At 38.4% G+C, this 20,510-nt stretch overlaps 1 protein-coding gene across 5 annotated transcripts in view; it reads left to right on the top strand.

Annotated features, from left to right (window-relative positions):
• The window catches only part of Bptf (bromodomain PHD finger transcription factor), a 134,668-nt gene that overhangs the window by 33,317 nt on the left and 80,841 nt on the right, over positions 1-20,510 (top strand). For all 5 annotated transcript variants that reach the window (XM_026402231.2, XM_077800460.1, XM_026402230.2 and 2 more), the window contains exons 2-4: positions 654-1,476; positions 12,880-13,103; positions 19,827-20,033. In XM_026402231.2, coding sequence (XP_026258016.2) covers positions 654-1,476; positions 12,880-13,103; positions 19,827-20,033 — 1,254 coding nt within the window. The remainder of the gene's footprint in view (positions 1-653; positions 1,477-12,879; positions 13,104-19,826; positions 20,034-20,510) is intronic.

Genomic DNA, 20,510 nt, shown 5'->3' with positions numbered 1-20,510 from the left:
TTTATGCTCTCATATAAAGAGTAAAAAGTATCTTTCACAAGTAACATTTATTTTTACTATAAACCAGTTAATCCCTCTAGGGATTGAGAACTGATTATAATTGAATTTATTTATTTATTTTTTGGTACTGGGGATTGAACTCAGGGACACTTCGACCACTGAGCCACGTCCCCAGCCCTATTTTGTATTTGTGAGACAGGGTCTCGCTGAGTTGCTTAGCGCCTTGCCGATTCTGAGGCTGGCTTTGAATTTTGATTCTCCTGCCTCGGCCTCCTGAGCCTCTGGGATTACAGGCATGCGCCATGATGCCCAGCTATAATTAAATATTTTTTTATGTATGATTTGGAATCTAGTGAGAAAGATAATTTAGATTTTTCTATAGACTTAAGAATGAAAGCTAAAATTAGAGCTTCCTGGTATTCTTATTATTGTTGATGCTGGGATTGAACCCAGGGCCTCGTGGATGCTAGGCAAGTTCTATGACACCGAGCTCCACCCCCAAACCCTATTCTTGGTATTTTGAGAATTGGTGATGTAATAGAAGCATACTTATCTATTTTTTGAGGTATGTGTTCAAAGAGGAAAAATTGGAGAACCCAAAATTTGTAGAAGTCATGTACTAATTTATAATGATACTGTTTCTTTATTTACAGGTAGGCGAAAACCAAGAGTACATCGGCCTCGTTCTCCAATATTAGAAGAAAAAGACATCCCACCCCTTGAATTTCCCAAGTCCTCTGAGGATTTAATGGTGCCTAATGAGCATATAATGAATGTTATTGCCATTTATGAGGTACTGCGGAACTTTGGCACTGTTTTAAGATTATCTCCTTTTCGCTTTGAGGACTTTTGTGCTGCTCTGGTGAGCCAAGAGCAGTGCACACTCATGGCAGAGATGCACGTTGTGCTTTTGAAAGCCGTTCTGCGTGAAGAAGACACTTCCAATACTACCTTTGGACCTGCTGATCTGAAAGATAGCGTCAATTCCACGCTGTATTTCATAGACGGGATGACGTGGCCCGAGGTGCTGCGTGTGTACTGTGAGAGTGATAAGGAGTACCATCATGTTCTTCCTTACCAAGAAGCCGAGGACTATCCTTACGGACCAGTAGAGAACAAAATCAAAGTTCTGCAGTTTCTAGTCGATCAGTTTCTTACGACAAATATTGCTCGTGAGGAGTTGATGTCTGAAGGGGTGATCCAGTATGATGACCATTGTAGGGTTTGTCACAAACTTGGGGATTTGCTTTGCTGCGAGACGTGTTCAGCCGTATACCATTTGGAATGTGTGAAGCCACCTCTTGAGGAGGTGCCAGAGGATGAATGGCAGTGTGAAGTGTGTGTAGCACACAAGGTGCCTGGTGTGACTGACTGTGTTGCTGAAATCCAAAAAAATAAACCATATATTCGACACGAACCTATTGGATATGACAGAAGCCGGAGGAAATACTGGTTCTTAAACCGAAGACTCATAATGTAAGTAAATCTGGTTGTAACTTTTATATGTATTCAAAATTAAACCATTTTCTTTCATCATTGATGTAGCAGGGTTATATTACTGATGTGGTCTAAACTTTTGTAAACAGTGAGTTGTAGTTCATTTGTAGTTTAACACAGTTGAAAATTATAAAGAGGAGTGTATAAAATTACAAATGCTTACCATTGTTTTAGAAGCCCAGGCTTGGAAATAGAATGTTCCTGGGTGGAATGCCACTGTGGGCCTTCCTTGGGGCCTGTGGAAGTAATTTGTACCCTAATTTTGTTGGTAGGATTCTTTTCTGGCTCTCTCTCTTATTTTTACCATATTTGTGTTAAATGGAACAGCATGAGCAAGCCTCACTGTCTAGGGAAAGGTCAGCTTTGCCATTGCTGTTGCAGTCTCCCAGGAGGAGATATCCCAACAGACCGGGGTCATAAACTGGCTTCAGGTCTCTGTGAGTTCAAGAGCTCTTTTGGGTTTTTTTTTTAGGCAAGGTCAGGAAAACACTGTTGGGTTTTCTCAGGGCGTTGGGTGTGGTTGAGTTTGGGGCTTGTGAAGTCTACAAAGCCTTCCAGTTCTCAGGGATAGGTGAGATCTGAAAATCTGTGATGGAATGAAATGAATGTCAGAGCAGGACATGGAGGGGAGAACCTAAACTCCATCAGTTTTGCTGTGGAAAAATCTGAACCCATTTTGATTCTTGATCTTTTAGTGGGTGACTGGGTTGGACTTAGCTGGAGGCTATGGAATCTTCTCTGCCCGAGCTCTGTAGGCGTGCAGTGATTGCCCTTGTGTGGGTCTGTGTTCATCCAGTGGCTGCTTTGTGAGCATTTTCCACCCACACTGATGTCCTTGGTTCTGAGAGGTCTCCTGATGACTTCTTCCCCTCCTTTTCCCTGTTGTGTTTGCCTTGATTTATTATTGCATTGAACGTTGGACTGCTTTTCTGATTTTTTTTCTTTTCAGTTTCTTTCTTTCTCTCTTTTTTCCTGTCCCCTCCTTGGGGTGTGTGTGTTGATCAATATTTCTAGAAGATTTTCTTACATTGTTCTCCCAGTCCTACTATTTGGTTTCTCTTTTCTGCTACAATGTTTTTCCATGTTTTTATTTTAAGAGCGCTTTTGTTCTTAGAATCTTCCTATTTGGAAATATAACAGTCCTGTTTTTCTTTTCTGTTTGTCCTGGGGATTGAACTCAAGGCACTCAACCTGAGTTGGGGATTTGCTTTGCTGCGAGACGTGTTCAGCCGTATACCATTTGGAATGTGTGAAGCCATCTCTTGAGGAGGTGCCAGAAGATGAATGGCACTGAGCCACATCCCCAGCCCTATTTTATATTTTATGTAGACAGGGTCTCACTGAGTTGCTAAGTGCCTCACCATTGCTGAGGCTGGCTTAGAACTTGTAATCCTCCTGTCACAGCCACCTGAGCTGCTGGGATTACAGGCATGCACCACTTTGCCTGGCAACAGTCCTGTTTTTGTTTCAGAGACATGTTATTTTCTCTTGACTTTTCTTGGGATGTTAATCATAGTCCCCCACCTTTGTTTAATCCATTTCTTCTAAATCGCTTCTATCTATTGTTGATTTGGTGTATCTCTTCCATCCTCAGAAGTCTAAGGATAAAAAATAGATGATTTCTCCTTCTGATTAACATGGTAGAACTACATAGCTAATTGGGGAAGCGCTGAACAAGTGGTTGGGACTTAACAATTTTGGGTTTATCCATGTGGTGACTTTCCCAGTTCCTTTAATTGGTGTCCATATCCTTAGCTTTCTCTGGTTGGTGGCCCAGAGAGCCTCTTCCAGTGTGCTAGTTGGTGCAAGCAGGTGTAACTGATGGCATTCTGGTAGCCAAGTGGTGAAAGAAAGCAGGCTGCATTTATGGTGCATGTAGCATTTTCTGTTGCCCTTAAAGCCTAATTTTCTAACCAGTACCTTTGTTCACCTGAGTGTGGTGTCTCCTGATCCAGAGAACCTCATGTTTACCTCCCATGGAGACAAGACCTTTAGTGGATTAAAAAGGAGAGATGGTCTAGGGATCTGCTCCTTTAACCACTTTCACCTAGTTTTCTTTGCATGTGCAGTGCCTTTTGAGGGACTGGGAATGTGAATTGGGCTAGTTTGGGATTGGGCGTTCTTGGCTTTTCACTTTGGCAGTAATCACTTGTCCATCTGTTTCAATTTTTTTGTTGTTGTTGTCTCTCTTCTTTTCCCTGTCCTTAGGAGTTTGTCTCCCCTGACCCTCATAGTCCGGGGGATTGAACTCAGGACACTCTACCACACAGCTATATCCTCAGCTCCTTTTTTTTTTTTTTTTTAAAGAAAGAGGAGAGGGAGAGGGAGGGAGAGGGAGAGAGAGAGAGAGAGGGGGGGGGGGATATTTTTTGAAATATTTATTTTTCAGTTCTCAGCAGACACAACATCCTTGTTGGTATGTGGTGCTGAGGATCGAACCCGGGCCGCACGCATGCCAGGCGAGCGCGCTACCGCTTGAGCCACATCCCCAGCCCCCCTCAGCTCCTTTTTAATTTTTTTATTTTGAGATAGTTCTTGTTAAGATGTGCCGGCTGGCATTAAACCTGGAATCCTTCTCCCTTGGCCCCTGAGTAGCTGGGATAGTGGTCCTGTGCCATTGCACCCAGAGAGTTTATGTGTTTGAAAACATTTCTTTTTTCTTATTTTGGTATGAGGGATTGAACTCAGGGGCACTCACTCACTGAGCCACATCCCTAGCCTTATTTTGTATTTTATTAGAGACAAGGTGACACTGAGTTGCCTAGCGCCTCATTAAATTGCTGAGGCTTACCTTGAACTGGCAACGATCCTCCTGCCTCAGCCTCCCCAGGTGTTGGGATTACATGTATCAATTTTTAAATGAATATTTTTGTCTCTTTCAGTTTGGATTAGTGTTTTTTTTTTTTTTAATATGTGTAAATTTTTTTTCTTCTTGTTGCCCAAGTTTTTGGTTTTATGTTTATTGTGCCTTTTCTTTTGAGTTTTTCTTCTAGTTTTGAGGAGGGAGTGTCTTGTTGTAGAGATGGTAGCAAAGAAACAAATCTTTGTTAACAGTGATTACAATGGAGAGATAACTGGAGCCACATTTTGGGTTGAAGTTTAATGCAGTATTGTCATTACAAGTGAAAATTCAATCACATTGTGTATCAGGGAGCCTGGTGCTTGTCAGCCTCTTTGTAGCCCTCCAGCGGTGCTCACTGAGTCTGCGTTTCTCTGCTCCCGTGCTCTTCTTTCTTGTCCTGCTTCCTCAACCTTGCAGATGTTCATTTTTACTGCCTCTTTCTTTCTTTCCTTTTTTTTTAGTATTTATTTTTTATTTTTTTATTTTTTTAAGGTGGACACAATATCTTTATTTTGTTTGTATGTGGTGCTGAGAATCGAACCCAGTGCCTCACGCATGCTAGGCGAGCCACATCCCCAGCCCTGCCTCTTTCTTTTCCACAAGTGCCCTTTTTGGCTATATAGTGACCAAAGGTGCTTTGTCCTTGTAGGCTTTAAGGCTTTTTACACAGTTAGCAGTGGTTGAGGCCTTCCTTAGTTTTAAAGACCTGTAAGTAGAATTAGTTGGTGGTGATTTAGTAATAATAATAGCCCAAAGCAATATTTATTGGACACTAAATGTGTGCCTTACAGTGACCCAAACATTTTATGTACTTTTTTCATTAATCTTCACATAGTCCAATAATGTAGATGGTATGTTATTCTGCATTTTAAAGATGGAGTTAAGTAACTTGCCCTTGGACTTGTCCAAGATCCTGTAGCAATTAGGAGATGGGACGGGATGTTTTTTTCAGAGCCTGTTCGTAAGCGGGGGTGGGGGGGATATATTTTAATATTGTTTAATTGTCAGTGGACCTTTATTTTATTTATTTATATGTGGTGCTGAGAATTGAACCCAATGCCTCCCACATGCCAGGCAAATGTTCTACCACTGAACCACAGCTCCAGCCCCAAGAATATTTTTAATACCTAATTTCATACTGCATTTAGTTTTCAAATGGTCACTTTGAAAAGTCTGCAACTTGCATTGTTTTAACTGTTTAAATCAAAGCTTATACCTGGGGGAGACTACTGTAGTGGTTTTTGTTATATGTCCACTGAGTATTTCTGAGAGCTTTTAATTTAGAAATAAAGGCACTTTTAGAAAATATAAAGTAAGTGAAGAAGTATTCCAGAAAAATTGTGCTTCTTGATATATCACTGTCAGTGTATTAAACAGTATGTAGGAAAGAAAACTATGTACTGCTTTGAAGGTAGTTGAGTAAGTGTGAGCTTCTGAAATACTGTGACACAAAGGATTTAAGAAGTCACCTTTTGCTGGGTGTGGTGGCCTTGTCTGTAATCCCAGAGTCTCAGGAGGGTAAGGCAGAAGGATTGCAAGTTTGAGGCCAGCCTTGGCAACTTAGTAAGGCCTTAAGCAACTTAGTGAGACCCTGTCTCAAAAAATAAAAAGACTAGGATGTAGCTTGGTTGTAAAATGCCTTTGGTTCAATCCCCAGTATTTTTTTTCCCACACTTTTTATCAATCCCTAGTATTAAAAATAAAAATTGTTACATTTTTAAGCACTTGTCTATGAATTTTTGGTACATTATTAATGAAGTTAAATATTCTACTCTTCTAAATTGAACAGTAAAATTATTCATTTGTTTCATAATAAAACTATTCATTATAAAATTGTTTTAAAAACTCAAAATTAGTCCTTAAAATCACCTCCTGCCTTTCTTTCTCTTTTTTCAGTACTGGAGCTTGAACCCTGGGGTATGCTGAGCTGTGCCCCTGTCCCATCCTCTCTTTTTTTTTTTTTTTGAAAGAGAGAGAGAGAGAGAGAGAGAGAGAGAGAGAATTTATTTATTTATTTATTTTAGTTCTCGGCGGACACAACGTCTTTGTTGGTATGTGATGCTGAGGATCGAACCCGGGCCACACGCATGCCAGGCGAGCGCGCTACCGCTTGAGCCACATCCCCAGCCCCTGTCCCATCCTCTCTTGAGATAAGGTTTCAGTTGTCCATGCTGGCCTCAAATTTGTGACCCTCCTGCTTCAGCCCCCTGACTCTCTGGGGTCACAGACGTGTGCCACAGAGCCCCCAGTCAAATGGCCTATCTTGGTGCCTAGTGAAGTGCACAGAATTGAATGATGATTTCAGACAAATAAGGATATCTCTTTTCATGCAGTGATGTAGTGAATATTTTCTGTGTAAAGTCAAATAGGAAACTTTAACATAGTTAGGATAATTAAGTGTTCTCTGTCAATAATTTCAGTAAACCTGGAAGATTATACATCTTTTTTTTTTAAGTAAAAAAATTTTTTTAGTTGTAGATGCACACAATGCCTTTGTTTTATTAATTAGTTTTGGTGTTCAGGATGGTACCCAGTGCCTCACACGTGCTAGGCAAGTGCTCTGCCACCAAGTCATTACCCCAGCCCAGTTTATACATCTTTAATGAAAATCAGATTAAAACTATTTCAAGTTATTTGTCCTCTTGTAGTAGATTATATGTGAACTCCTGTGAAAGTTTTAAAGCCATATACATTGCTAGGCAGTTTACAGTATGTGGAGGTTTAGTATATGCTTTTCTTGGAAGCCCAGGAACTTAAAATGATAAATCTCAGTGGCCCTGTTGATCAAAGTAAGCAGTGACTGCTCAAAACAAGTCTCTGTCAGTGAACAATGTTTTAATTGTAATATTAACAGGTCATAGAAAAATTTCCATATTTTTATTGCCTTTATTTAATAAACCTTAAAATGTTATTTGCATATAATAAAAGAAAAGTTCCTATTTGCTGAGGTTTTCAGCAAATGACTTTAAGGCTGGTTTTAATTTATTGTGTAAGATGGCCCATCTTTCTTAAATGTTGCTTTCATCCTGACAGCCCCTTGCTCTGCTATTGGTACCAGATTAGATTACTACCTTCTTTCGCTCTCCATTTTGAATGCTATTATCTTGAACACAGCTTTTAAAACTCTGTTTTTTAATTTTCCAAATGAACTGAATTACATTTAAAAATATCATACAGCTTTCTACCCATAACTTCCCATTCTAGCTACTTTCTTAATAGTTTTGGTTGCCATCAGACTTGTGCCTGAGTCCCTTCTGGCCATATCCAGTTCTGTATATCCAGCAACCTTCTGGATATGTCCACATCACAGGCACCTCAAAGATGACACATCTAAATAAAAACTTCTCAGTTTCTCCATTACCTGCTCTTCATTCAGTCTTCTCATCAAGAGAAGCTAGAAACCTGGGAATAATCTTTTGTGATATATTTGTTATACCTTTAATTATTATTGTTGTCCTTATTTATTTATCCATGTATTTATTAAAAAAATTTTTTAGTTGATGATCCTTTATTTATTTATTTTTTTAAAGAAATATTCTTTTTTTTTTAAGAGAGAATGAGAGAGTGAGAGAGAATTTATAAATAAATAATAGTTATTTTTTAGTTATTGGCGGACACAACATCTTTGTTTTGTATGTGGTGCTGAGGATCAAACCCAGGCCGCAAGCATGCCAGGCGAGCGTGCTACCACTTGAGCCACATCCCTAGCCTGATGATCCTTTATTTTATTTGTGTATTTATATGTGGTGTTGGGAATCAAATGCAGTGCCTCATGTGGACAAGGCAAGAACTCTACCACTGAGCTACAACTCCAGCCCCATCCTTATTTATTTATTTTTGGTGGTACTTAGGATTGAATTGAGGGGTGCTCCACACTGAGCACCCCTATTCTTTTTAAGTTTTGAATTTTTGAGACAGGATCTCACTAAATTGATGATGCTCTCAAACTTGAGGTTCTCCTGCATCAGCCCCCCAAGTTGCTGGGATTACAGGTGTGGGCCACTGTGCTCAGCTGGATGCTTTTTAAAACAGCAGTTTGGTAAAGACTCCTTTTCTGGGGCTGGGGATGTGGCTCAAGCGGTAGCACGCTCGCCTGGCATGCGTGCGACCAGGGTTCGATCCTCAGCACCACATACAAACAAAGATGTTGTGTCCGCCAAAAACTAAAAATAAATTAAAAAAAAAAAAAAAAGATGTTGTGTCCACCGAAAACTAAGTAACTAAATTAAAAAAAAAAAAAAGACTCCTTTTCCTCATAAGTTGAAAAACTTTTCAGTTACTTTCATTTGTCATTAGCAGATTTAAACTCTTAGCACAGGTCCTTAACTTTGTACACTTAAATCTCTTCCATTTCCAAAACAATAAATAAAAGTCAACTAAAACACCTAAAAGCCTCTGGGACTATCTGTTTCTTAGAGCTTGCTTTTCCTGAATCCTTCTCCTTGAATCATGAAGTACTTTGAACACTCAGTCCACCTGTAGTTGTTTTAATGATAGGGAAATGATGGTAACTGATATTTTATTCATGAGGTATTGACACTATTCTGAGCACTTTACATAGCTGAACTTATTTAATCCTAACAACCAGCATATTGATACTAGAACTGTCACCTTGTTTAGCAGATGGAGAAGGAATAGAAGCTTTAAGTAATTTATTTACAATATCACCCAACTTGTAAGTGGTGGAATTAGAATTTGAACCCAGTCTGATTCCAGAATACGTATTCCTAGTACTACCTTGGCCACTTGACTTGGTTTTTCTTCAATTGCTGAACTGCTAGTTAGCTGTATTAGTTTCTTAGTTTGTTGTAACAAAGTTCCACAAACAAGGTGGCTTAAAACAGAAATTTATGGTTAAATACTTTTGGAGGCTAGAAGTCTAAAACTCAAGGTGCTAGCCAGACCCCACCCATTCTGTAGGCTCTAGAAAAGGATCCTCTCTCCCCTTTCCCAGCTTCTAGTTCCCCAGGTATTTCTTGGCTTGTTGGCAGCATAATTCCAATGTGCCTACCTCCACCTCTTCACTCAGGCTGGGCCTTTTCTATCAAATGTTCGTCAGTTTTTCCAGCCTCTTTTCAATATCTATTTCCAAAGTTATTCCCCATTTTTAGGTGTGTGTTACAGCAGCATTCTGTGTCTTGGTACAAAACTTTGGGAGTTTCCTAGGGCTGCTATAACAAAGCACCACCAACTTAGTGGTTTAAAACAACAGGAAACTTACTGTCTCAGTGCTGAAGGCAGAAATCTTGGAATCACATGTCAACAGGATGGTTCTTTCTGAGGCTTGTGGAGAGACTGTTCCACACCTTTCTCCTAGCTTCTGGCAATCGTTGGCTCTTTCTTGGCTTATAGACAGGTGCATCTCTTCAGTCTCTGTCTCCATCGTCACACTACCCTAGCTTCTGTGTCTCTGTTTTTCTTGAGTAAGGACTCTAGTCATTGGGTTAAAGAATGATTTCATTTCAAGACCTGTAAGTAATTATATCTGCAAAGACCCTATTTCCAGCCTCATGTTGTGGTACACGCCTGTAATTCCAGTGGCTTGGGAGGCTGAGATAGGAGAATTGTGAGTTCAAAGCCTTTGTAGACCTGTAGGAGCAGAGCATCCGTGGAAACCACATTGTAACTCCAGAACCACACAGACAGACAGACAGACACACACACACATACACACACACAAAGGAAAATTAATATTGTCACTTTAAAATTAGGACAGATAATTTTGATTATATAAACTGTATAAATAAGCCCAAGTTGGGACTTGAGGTTGTGGCTCAGCAGTAGAGCACTCACCTAGCAAGTGCGAGGCCCTGGGTTTGATCCTCAGCACCACATAAAAATAAATAAATAAAATAAAGGTATAATGCCCAACTACACCAAACAAACACCCAAGAACCTAAGGATAAACAAGCAACTTATCTTTGAAAGCATTAGCAATATTATTTACTTTGTTTTGCTACTTTGTGCTTGTAATGAATTTATCCTTCAGCCTCAAGAAAAAAAAGTTTTGTCAGTGTGAATATCATCTTTGAGCAGAAGGCAAAACAGTTACTAGCATCACATTTTTAGAGGGACATTGACAAACTATACTTTTTGGGGAAAATATCAGGTTAGTGAAGTCTGGAAGACTTGCTATAAAAAGAATTATTGAAGTATTTGAGCAAGTTTAGCCTGAAATGGAAAAGCAGTAAAATTATAGATGCTGTGAGAGCTGAATGAAGTGTGGAGGAGGTGTTGGTTTATTTCATATACTGCTAGCAGGCAGAAGAGGACTAACTGGTGGAAATACTAGGAATTTGAGTCATCTCATTATAAGAAAAAACTTACTAAAAACAATTCCAGTGTATAACAGACTTCCATATGAAGTAGTGAGTTCTCTGTTGTGGGTAGGAAATTCTGCAGATGCCAGCATGGAACCAACTCCACCAGCTCTTAGGGACCCTTTTTGTAGTCCTTGAGTTGCTTGAAAAAATTGACAGAATGTCTTCAGTGAAGGTTATTCCTATAGCATCTCAGTTTTATGTTGAAATCATAACACAAGTTACATTTTCTATCCCAAAAGATTTAATATAGAATGTTTTTCTTGTTCCATTGAAATACGAAACAAAAGCTGGGCTCAGTGGCGCACGCCTGTAATTCCAGTGACTTGGGAGGCTGAGGGAGGAGGATCACAAATGTGAGGTCAGCCTGGGCAACTCACTGAGGCCTTTAGCAATTTAGTGAGATCTGTCTCAAAATAAAAAATAAAAATGGCTGGGGGATGGGTCCCAGTGGTAAAGTGCCTCTGGGTTAAATCTCCAGTACAAGAAAAAAGTAACAACAATAAAACAGTAAGAGAGAAGTAGACACATAGAACCACATATGTTTGGGATGTGTTCTCTGAAATGCATCATCAGGTGAGCTTATTGTTATGAACAATGAGTATGATGTCACTAGGCAATATGCTTGTATGGGACTGCCATCAGCCATGTGGTCCATTGTTGACTAAAACATCATCATACAGTGATGCATTTATGAATAAAGGAAAAATGACGCTCATAATCCCAGCAATTCAGGAGACTGAGGCAGGAGGATCACAAGATCAAAGCCACTCTCAATAACTTAGGCCCAAAGCAATTTAGCAAGACTGTCAAAATAAAAAGGACTAGGGGTGTAGTTCAGTGGTTTGAGTGCCCCTGAGTTCAATCACCAGTATTGGGGGAAAAAGAAAAGAAAAAATGTAAAGAAGTAATTCAAGATCTTTTTAAAAAGGAAAACTCATAAGATTGGAAATTTTAGAAAATAAAGAATCAAACTGTCCTATAATTCTTTGGCTTAGAGCTGATTAAGTAATTTCAGATTTTATGTTGTCACATAGCTTTTGTTTGTTGTTGTTTTTGTTCTGGTATTAGGAATTGAACCCAAGGGCCCTTTATCACGGAGCTACTGACCTGTATCCTCAGTCCTTTTTGTTTGCTGGGGTTGGCCTCAAACTTGTGATCCTCCTGCCTTATACTCCTGAGTTGCTGAGATTACTGGCATGCACCACCATGCCTGGCTGACCATCTTTTTGAAGTCTCCAGCGCCCTTACAAGTGAAAGGAATCTCAGGCGAGATTAGTCAGGAAAGGAAGTTGTGCTTCTCTCCAGTTTGAGCTTTGATTGGTTTTTAATTATTTATATGTGGTGCTGAGAATTGAACCCAGTGCCTTACACATGCTAGGCAAGTGCTGAACTGCTGAGCCACAACCCCAGCTTGAAGCTTTGCTTATTCTTAAGAAAAGAACAGAGATGAGACATTGTTGCTCAATTGAGATGGCTCTGTCAAGGACCAGAACTTAGCAAAACATTTGTACTGCCTAATGGAAATATATCTAAACTATATTAAAATGTGAACCTGTTCTCTATCTCCCATGTACTGAGCATAGTTAAAATTTTCTGATGGGTTCAGTGGTTCAGCCTCATCTGTTTGTTATACCAATCTCTTTAGTTGATTAAGGTAAAACTGAACTGTCTGCCATCAGTGCTCTCACATAACTCCAGATTATGAGTTCATCTTTCTGTGTGTCATGTTCTTAGATGTCCTTTTTTGTTGATATCTCTCTTTCCACCACTAGTCCCAAATTATTTTATCCTAAGGTGCTGTGGGCTAGGAAATCAAAATTAGTAGAGGTTGATTAAATGAAATAAAACTAAATTGCATTTGAATAAGACACAAGGAAATCTCTCATGTGCTCAAATAATGAATTTATAACATTTAAAAAATATATATTTATTTGAGTCTGGTAACGTTCTACCACTGAACTACCTCCCCAAACCTTTATTTTATTTTGAGAAAAGAGTCTTGCCAACTTGCAATGGCTGTCCTTGAATTTGCAGTTCCCTAGTAATTGGGATTACAGGTGTGCACACTGTGTTTGGAGAACTCATGACATGTGAATGTATAATACTCACATATTGAGCACATATCTATGTATTAATATATTTTAACTTTTCATTGGATAGATTAAGTTGTCAAATAAGTGACAAGTGTCTAATGTATTTCTCCCCATTTTACAACAGAGAAGAAGATACAGAAAATGAAAATGAAAAGAAAATTTGGTACTACAGCACGAAGGTCCAGCTTGCAGAATTAATAGACTGTCTAGACAAAGATTATTGGGAAGCAGAACTTTGCAAAATTCTAGAAGAAATGCGTGAAGAAATCCACCGGCACATGGACATAACTGAAGACCTGACTAATAAGGCTCGGGGCAGTAACAAATCCTTTCTAGCGGCAGCTAACGGTAAGCAAGGTTTTCCTCATTTTTGTTAACTTTGAGATAAGTTCTTGGGTTGAAATCACTATGAAACCACATTCTGTATATTTTACTTTTAGTATCTATAGTTCCTTTCCCCAGGATAACCTCATTTTCTCGAACATAAATTAGAGATGCTATGTATTGTACTATTTCGTTTCTTGCTATGGTCATATCTATACTCCACAGTCATTTATGTCTTAGTAAGACTTTGTGGCACTTAAAAAAAAAAAAGCAAAAAACCACCTTCATTTCTGGGGATGAAACCTTTGTACTGGTGCATCTCCATTGAGCTATACCCCAGTCCTAATTTTTTTTTTTTAACTGAAGATTGAATCCATAGACCCTTTGCCAATGAACCACATCCCCAGCCCTTTGTATTTTTAATTTTGAGAACAAGGTCCTGCAAGTTTCTGAGACTGGTCTAGAGATTGTGATTCTTGTGTCTTAGCCTCTTGTTGCTGGGGTTACAGGCATGTGCTACCACACCTGACCCCAGTTCTACTTTCAATTATAAGAAATTATATTTTTGGGGCTGGGATTGTGGCTCAGCGGTAGAGCGCTCGCCTTGCACGAGCGGGGCCTGGATTAGATCCTCAGCACAACAAACGAACAAACAAATAAATAAATAAATAAAATTAAGGTATTGTGTCCAATTACAATTACAAAAATATAAATAAATAAAAAAGAAATTATATTCTCTTTGAATTAATTCTTTGCTTTCGTTTTTCAAAATAAAACTAATTTTAGAATAGTTTTAGATTTATAGAAAGTTGTAAAGAGGAGCTCGTGGGGGTAAACCTCAGTGGTAGAGCGTTTCCTAGCATATACAAAGCCCTGGGTTCAATCCCCATTTTCCTCCACCCCCACCCCCCAAAGAAATATGAAAGAAAGTTGCAAAGACAGTACAGACAACAGACAGTTCCCATGTACCCTTTACTGTCTAACATTAGTATAATACATTTGTCTCAAACTGTGAACCAATATTGATACATTGTTATTAACTAAAAATTTCTTTCAAATCTCCTTAGTTTTTACTTAACCTCCTTTGTTTTGTTTGGTCTCATGTCCTTATCCAGGATATACCACATCATATTTAGTTACCTTTGTCTTTCTAGACTGGAGTTTCTCAGACTTTTTACTTATTTTTGAAGACTACATTTTTTTATGTGTATAAATCAGGGATTTTGGAGAATGCCCTCAGTGAGGGGTTTTCTCATGTTGTTTTGCTGGGTAAGTGGGGTTATGGATTTTGGAGAGGAAGATAAAAGAGTCAAGAACCACTGTCATCATCAATTCAGGGGTCCAAGCTCTCTCCTTGACGACTTACTATCACTGATGATTTTTTTTTAATTTTAAATATTTTGTTGTGGTGTAGATGGACACAATATCTTTAGTGGTGCAGAGTTTAGAACCCAGTTTCTCACACATGCAAGGCAAGTGATCTACCACTGAGCCACAACTCAAGTCCCTGATGATGTTAAAGTAGTGTTTGTCAGGTTTCTCCATTGTAAAGTTGCCCCCACCCCTATACCTTCATCCCTTAAGGTACCATCTTTTTCCAAGCAAATTCAAGGTAGAGCCCATACTTAGGTGATGGGGAATTACATTCTACCTCTTTGAGAGAGCAATAGCTATGCAAATTATATGGAATTTTTCTTGCATAGTAGACTTGTCTGTTTTGTATTTATTTAGTCATTTACTATTATCAGGACATATTTGTGTATTTATTTTAGACTTTGGATTATAATTCAGCACTACCTTATTTATTTTGTTACTCAACTCTTTGAACAGATTTTCTTTTCTTTTTCTTTTTTTTTTTTTTTTGTACCAGGGATTGAACCCAGGGGCACTTAACCACTGAGCCACATCCCCAGCCCCAGTTTTCTATTTTTTAAAGTAAAAAATGCATGAGTTTTTTTCTTAAAAGTTTAATAGTAAGTTGGGCCTGGTGGCTCACACCTGTGATCCCAGCAGCTTGGGAAGGTGGAGGCAGGAGGATTGTGAGTTCAGAGCCAGCCTCAGCAATTTAGTGAGGGGCTAAGCAACTCAGTGAGACCCTGTCTCTAAATAAAATATAAAATTGGTCTAAGGATGTGGCTCAGTATTGGAGTGCCCCTGAATTCAATCCCTAGTATCCCTCCCTACCCTGCCACCAAAAAAAAAAAAAAAAAAAAAAAAAAAAAAAAAGAAAGTTTAAATAATACAGAAAGAGTGGGCAGTGGAAAGTGAATACCCTTTGTAACCACAGTCTCACTTTCTTTTTATAGAGGCAGACAGTATTTCTTTTTTCTTTGTTTTTTTTCCTTCCAGCAGGACTGGGCATTGAACCTGGGGCTTACTATTGAACTGATCCCCAGCCCTTTCTTTATTATATTCTGGCACAGGATCTTGCTAACTTGCCCAGGCTGGCCTTGAACTTAGGCTCTTCATGCCTCAGCCTTCTGAGTTGCTGGGATTACATGTGTGTACCACTTGCCTAGCTAGCTGCCTGTTTTGCATCCTGATGGCTATATTCTGTGTATGTTTACTAGATGTCACCTGTCTTTTCTAATAGTGCCTTTTAATTTTAACTTAGATAAAAATGAGGTCAGATTCTGTAAGTACACATTTACCTGCCTCATTCTGTTCTTCTGCTGTATGTATAATCCTGTTTTTCCCATTCTCCATTTGCTTACAGATAGAATGTTTAGATTTAATAAATGTATTCATTTTTTTCCTTACCCACTCCACATCAATGTTCTCTTCAGTTCATGGTTGTGTAGAGAATGACAGTTAGGCTGTGACATATGAATACCTTTTGCTCACAAATATACTATCTTCAGAAACAGCTACCACAAATTACATTTATTTATATCTGATAGTTGGAAGCATTTTTTTCTATTAGTTTTTTATCAGAAAAGTTTTCATCTTCAGTAATTTAATTCCTTTCTCTTTCCTTCTCCTCCATGCTATTGATTAGAGCATAGAAAGTTTTATTGATTTTTGGCCAGGTTACTTCCCTTCTTAATTTATTTTTATGAATCAGGGCATTTAAATGAACAAATCTCTTTGTGTTTTCCTTTGTCTTTTGCCTTTAGTCAAATAATAAAGAACCAGTATCCCAACAGGCAGTATAAAGTGTGTTTTTATTAAGTATGTTGAATTATAAATGTTTCAGAATGAACTTATTTGTTTAGAAAATGGTATATGCAATATTATTCATTATTAGTTAATTATCCATTCCAAAATAAGAATGGATTATCACAAATGGTTAGTGGTCTGATTTGGGGGCATGTAAAAAACTAAAATCTCATGTAGGTGAATTGAATACAGGATTATCGTGTGACAGAACACTATTTGGAGACTTAAATAAAAACAGTGCCTGGGTAAAGAGGTACTTAAATTCACTTCCTTTGAATAAACAGCTTTGTCATTAAAAGATGATCAATTTTGATGTTCATAGAACCTCAGAAAAATATGACTAGTCTGCCTGTACTTTAAAAAATATATATATTGTGTCTTTTTTTAATATTTATTTTTTTGGGCTGGGGATGTGGCTCAAGCGGTAGCCCGCTCGCCTGGCATGCCTGTGGCCAGGGTTCGATCCTCAGCACCACATACCAACAAAGATGTTGTGTCCGCCGAGAACTAAAAAAAAAAATAAATAAATATTAAAAATTCTCTCTCTCTCTCTCTCTCTCTCTCTCTCTCTCTCTCTCTCTCTCTCTCTCTCTTTCTCTCCCTATCTATCTCCTCTCTTAAAAAAAAATTATTTTTTAGTTGGACACAATATCATCTTTATTTTACTCATTTTTATGTGGTGCTGAGGATTGAACCCAGGGCCTCACACGTGCAAGGCAAGCACTCTACTGCTGAGCCACAATCCCAGCACTCAGCCTATACTTTTTATATTTTTTTATTATTATTTTTTTAATTTTTTAATATTTATTTTTTAGTTCTCGGCGGACACAACATCTTTGTTGGTATGTGGTGCTGAGGATCGAACCCGGGCCGCACGCATGCCAGGCGAGCGCGCTACCGCCTGAGCCACATTCCCAGCCCCTACTTTTTATATTTTAAATGGTCTAAGTATAGTAAGCATTTAAAATGTTTTTCTTTTTTTGTTCTTATCAAATGGTGCCTTGTCAAGTAGGGAGAAATAGTGGTTTGATTTGGAAATGATTACAGTGGAGGATCAAGAAACAGCTATGTGCCTTTAAGAAAAAGAGGTTATTGCTAATTAAAGTTTCTTTTTCCACATAAAAAGTACTTTTAAAGGGCTGGGGTTGTGGCTCAGTGGTAGAATGCTTGCTTAGCATGTGAGAGGCCCTGGGTTCGATCCTCAGCACCACATAAAAATAAAAAATAAAGGCATCGTGTCCACCTGCAACTAAAAAAATAAATATTTTTAAAAAGTTCTTTTAAAAAAAACAGTCATTGAGAATTCTGATTGGTAAGTTTAGCAAGAATAGATGAAACTTGGGTAAATTAGAACTCAAAGGCAGTCTATATAGGTAGGCAAAAAGATAATGTGAAAGGGATCCTGTGATGGCTTGGAGAAAGACGATAACACAGTTGTGTTTCCTACAGTTTGAAATTACTGTCCTGTAGCTGTTATAGATGTTCATTTAATCATTGGCTCTGAATTCTTATAGCAATTAGGATTAGAAAAGATGAGAATATGGGGAATTAACTCCAGCCAGCTTAAATATAATCACTTTACTAGAAAAGACTTTTTTTGGGGGGGTGGTGGTGGTACTAGGAATTGAACTCGAGAGTCTTTACCACTGAGCTACATCTGCAGCCTTTTTAATTTTTTGAGACAGGATCTCCCTTGGTTGCCCGGGATGGCCTCAAATTTGCACCGTCTTCCCTCAGCCTCCTGCATCACTAGAATTACAGGGAAAAGTCACTATTCTTTACAAGATTGGCTTGGTTTTTTTTGGAGGTGCTGGTAATCAGACTTGGGGTGTTACACCATTGTAGGCGAGCACTCCCCCAGTGACCTAAACCCCCATTTCCTCTACAGGGTTTTTCTAATCCTGGCAATACAGGCTAGACACCTACAGTTTAAGAAATATTGGCCAAAATGAAGATAGAAAACATTTAAGGAAAGATAAAAAGGAAGTCTAAAAATCTGAAAAGGGGTATTATGGGTACACATGGCATTACAAATGTTTCTTCTTGGTAAACATTATACTCTAATTGGTAAGCTTATTTCTCATGGGGGTACAGTTTAGCAATTCTGAACCTACTTTGTCATGAGTACCAGGATTAAATAAATAGCTAGATATTATAGATAATGAGAGCCAGTTTTCTCACTGTTGACAAATTACAAATAAGCAAGATGACAGTGTAGAGTGAATCAGATACATTCATACGTGGACACAAATGCACACAGATAAATATCAAAATAATACACATGGGGGAAAAAAGAAATAATATATTTGTACATGGTTTAGGACACAGACATACATTTCCTAGCTGTGTTGGTGAAGAGGACTAGAAGCAAGCAGGGTGCAGTGGTGCACACCTGTAATCCCAGCCACTGGGGAGCCTGAGGCAGGAGGATCACAGGTTCAAGGCCAGCCTCAGCAATTTAACAAGACTCTGTCTCAAAATAAAAAGGGCTAGAGATTTAGCTCAGTGGTAGAGCCCCTGCATTTAGTTCTTATTATTGGAAGAAAACAAAAGAACCTAGAAGCAAGAACACTCCATTAGCACAGGTACACCCAAATGATTATTTTTAAACATTCTCCAATCCAGAAAAAAAAAAAAAAAAGAACTGAGGCTGCTTGGAGAGAGAGCAGATTCTAGGACTGGGGCAAGGAAAAGCACCTGGTATCCTGGAGCAGCTTGTAGTGCTGGAATGTAAGCAAATGCATGATGAGTGTATGAATGGACGAGATGTGTGAAAAGGACACAGGCTTTGAAAAAGCTCCCAGTGATCAAAGTTGGATTATTTTCAGCAAAAAATAAATATGATAGTGTTGGGTTGTAACCTAAATACTATCGTTAATACCCATTTGTCCATACTGATTTACCGTTTGGACTGCACCCTGTCATACTTTCTGTACTCTGCAGTCTGCCCTGTCATATCATCACAAAGTTGAAAGATGGTTAGCACCCTTAGAGACTTAGCGACTCTCAGAGTAGTTATGGGATTTCAGAGAGAAAGTTGTTTGCAGATGGGCCTCTGCTTACTTTGTGTTTCACAGTGCTGGCAGTGGAACCCAGCACTTGTGTATCCTAGGCAAGTGAGTTACACCCCAGCCCTTGACCGCTGCTTATTTTGCATTTGAGAAAATAGAGGCCCAGAGAGGTGAGGTAGCTTGCCTGGGTCACGGCAGATTCAAGCTAGGGCTGCACTGAGTCTCAGGCCTCTAGGTTTTGATCCTTGCATTGTGCTGCTCAAATGAGTTTGTGTCAGCTTCTGGTTTCTGTTATGTGGCAGAGGATGTCACAGTAATCTACATGAAGTCTCAATTTCAAAAGTAGACTAATTTTCTCTTACACTCTTTTTTTTAAAAAGAGAGGAGAACATATGTTTTCTAGAGTGAATTGGTTGTGTGCCGTGTACAAAACTTTGTTTGAGAGGTGATTCTTATTTCATAGTTCACATGCTTTAAAAATATTTTTCTGTAGCATTGAAACTCTTTAAGTGGCATTACTAAATTATATATGATTAAATATGAAAATAAAAATTTTAAAATTTGATTTTGTTTACAGAAGAAATTTTGGAATGCATAAGGGCCAAAAAGGGAGAAATTGATAATGTTAAAAGCCCCGAAGAGATAGAAAAAGAGAAGAATGAGAATGAGAATAACAGCTCTAAAGAAGCTGAGAAAAGCAGAGAGGAGTTTGAAGACCAGTCCCTCGAAAAAGACGACGACGACAGAACACCAAATGATGATCCTGAGCAAGGAAAATCAGAGGGTAAAAGAATTACTTGGTTAAAAAGAAATATTTTACCAGTATTATTTATAAAATCTAGTTCACTTGCAAAATGATAATGAAAACTTTTATTGAAAATAACTCCTTTTTATTTCTAAAGAGGTTAGGGTACCCTCTTCGCTTGTAACATGCATAATAGTTGTTTTATGTGTTGATGGACTTGCCGTGATGTTACACACATCTCTACCTACACTTCCTAGGAAGTTGCCATTCCCTGAGATTTCTTGATGAAAAATTACTGTTTTTATATCAGAATACACACTTTTGTGACAAAATGTTTATTTTTTATATTAATTACCTAAACATTCTTAATATGGTAAATAACCCTAAGTAATTTTTGAATTATCCATTGCAAAAATATCCCAGAATCTAATTGCTTTAAAATGGCCATCAAATAGAAGCAGGTTTTTTGGTGATTGATCATTTTTAGTAGTTGGTTGAATGTGGCCATTTGTCCAA

This window comes from Urocitellus parryii, chromosome 7 (genome assembly GCF_045843805.1).
Source record: "Urocitellus parryii isolate mUroPar1 chromosome 7, mUroPar1.hap1, whole genome shotgun sequence".
Classification (NCBI taxonomy): Eukaryota; Metazoa; Chordata; class Mammalia; order Rodentia; family Sciuridae; genus Urocitellus; species Urocitellus parryii.
This window is presented reverse-complemented; position numbering and strand designations above follow the sequence as displayed.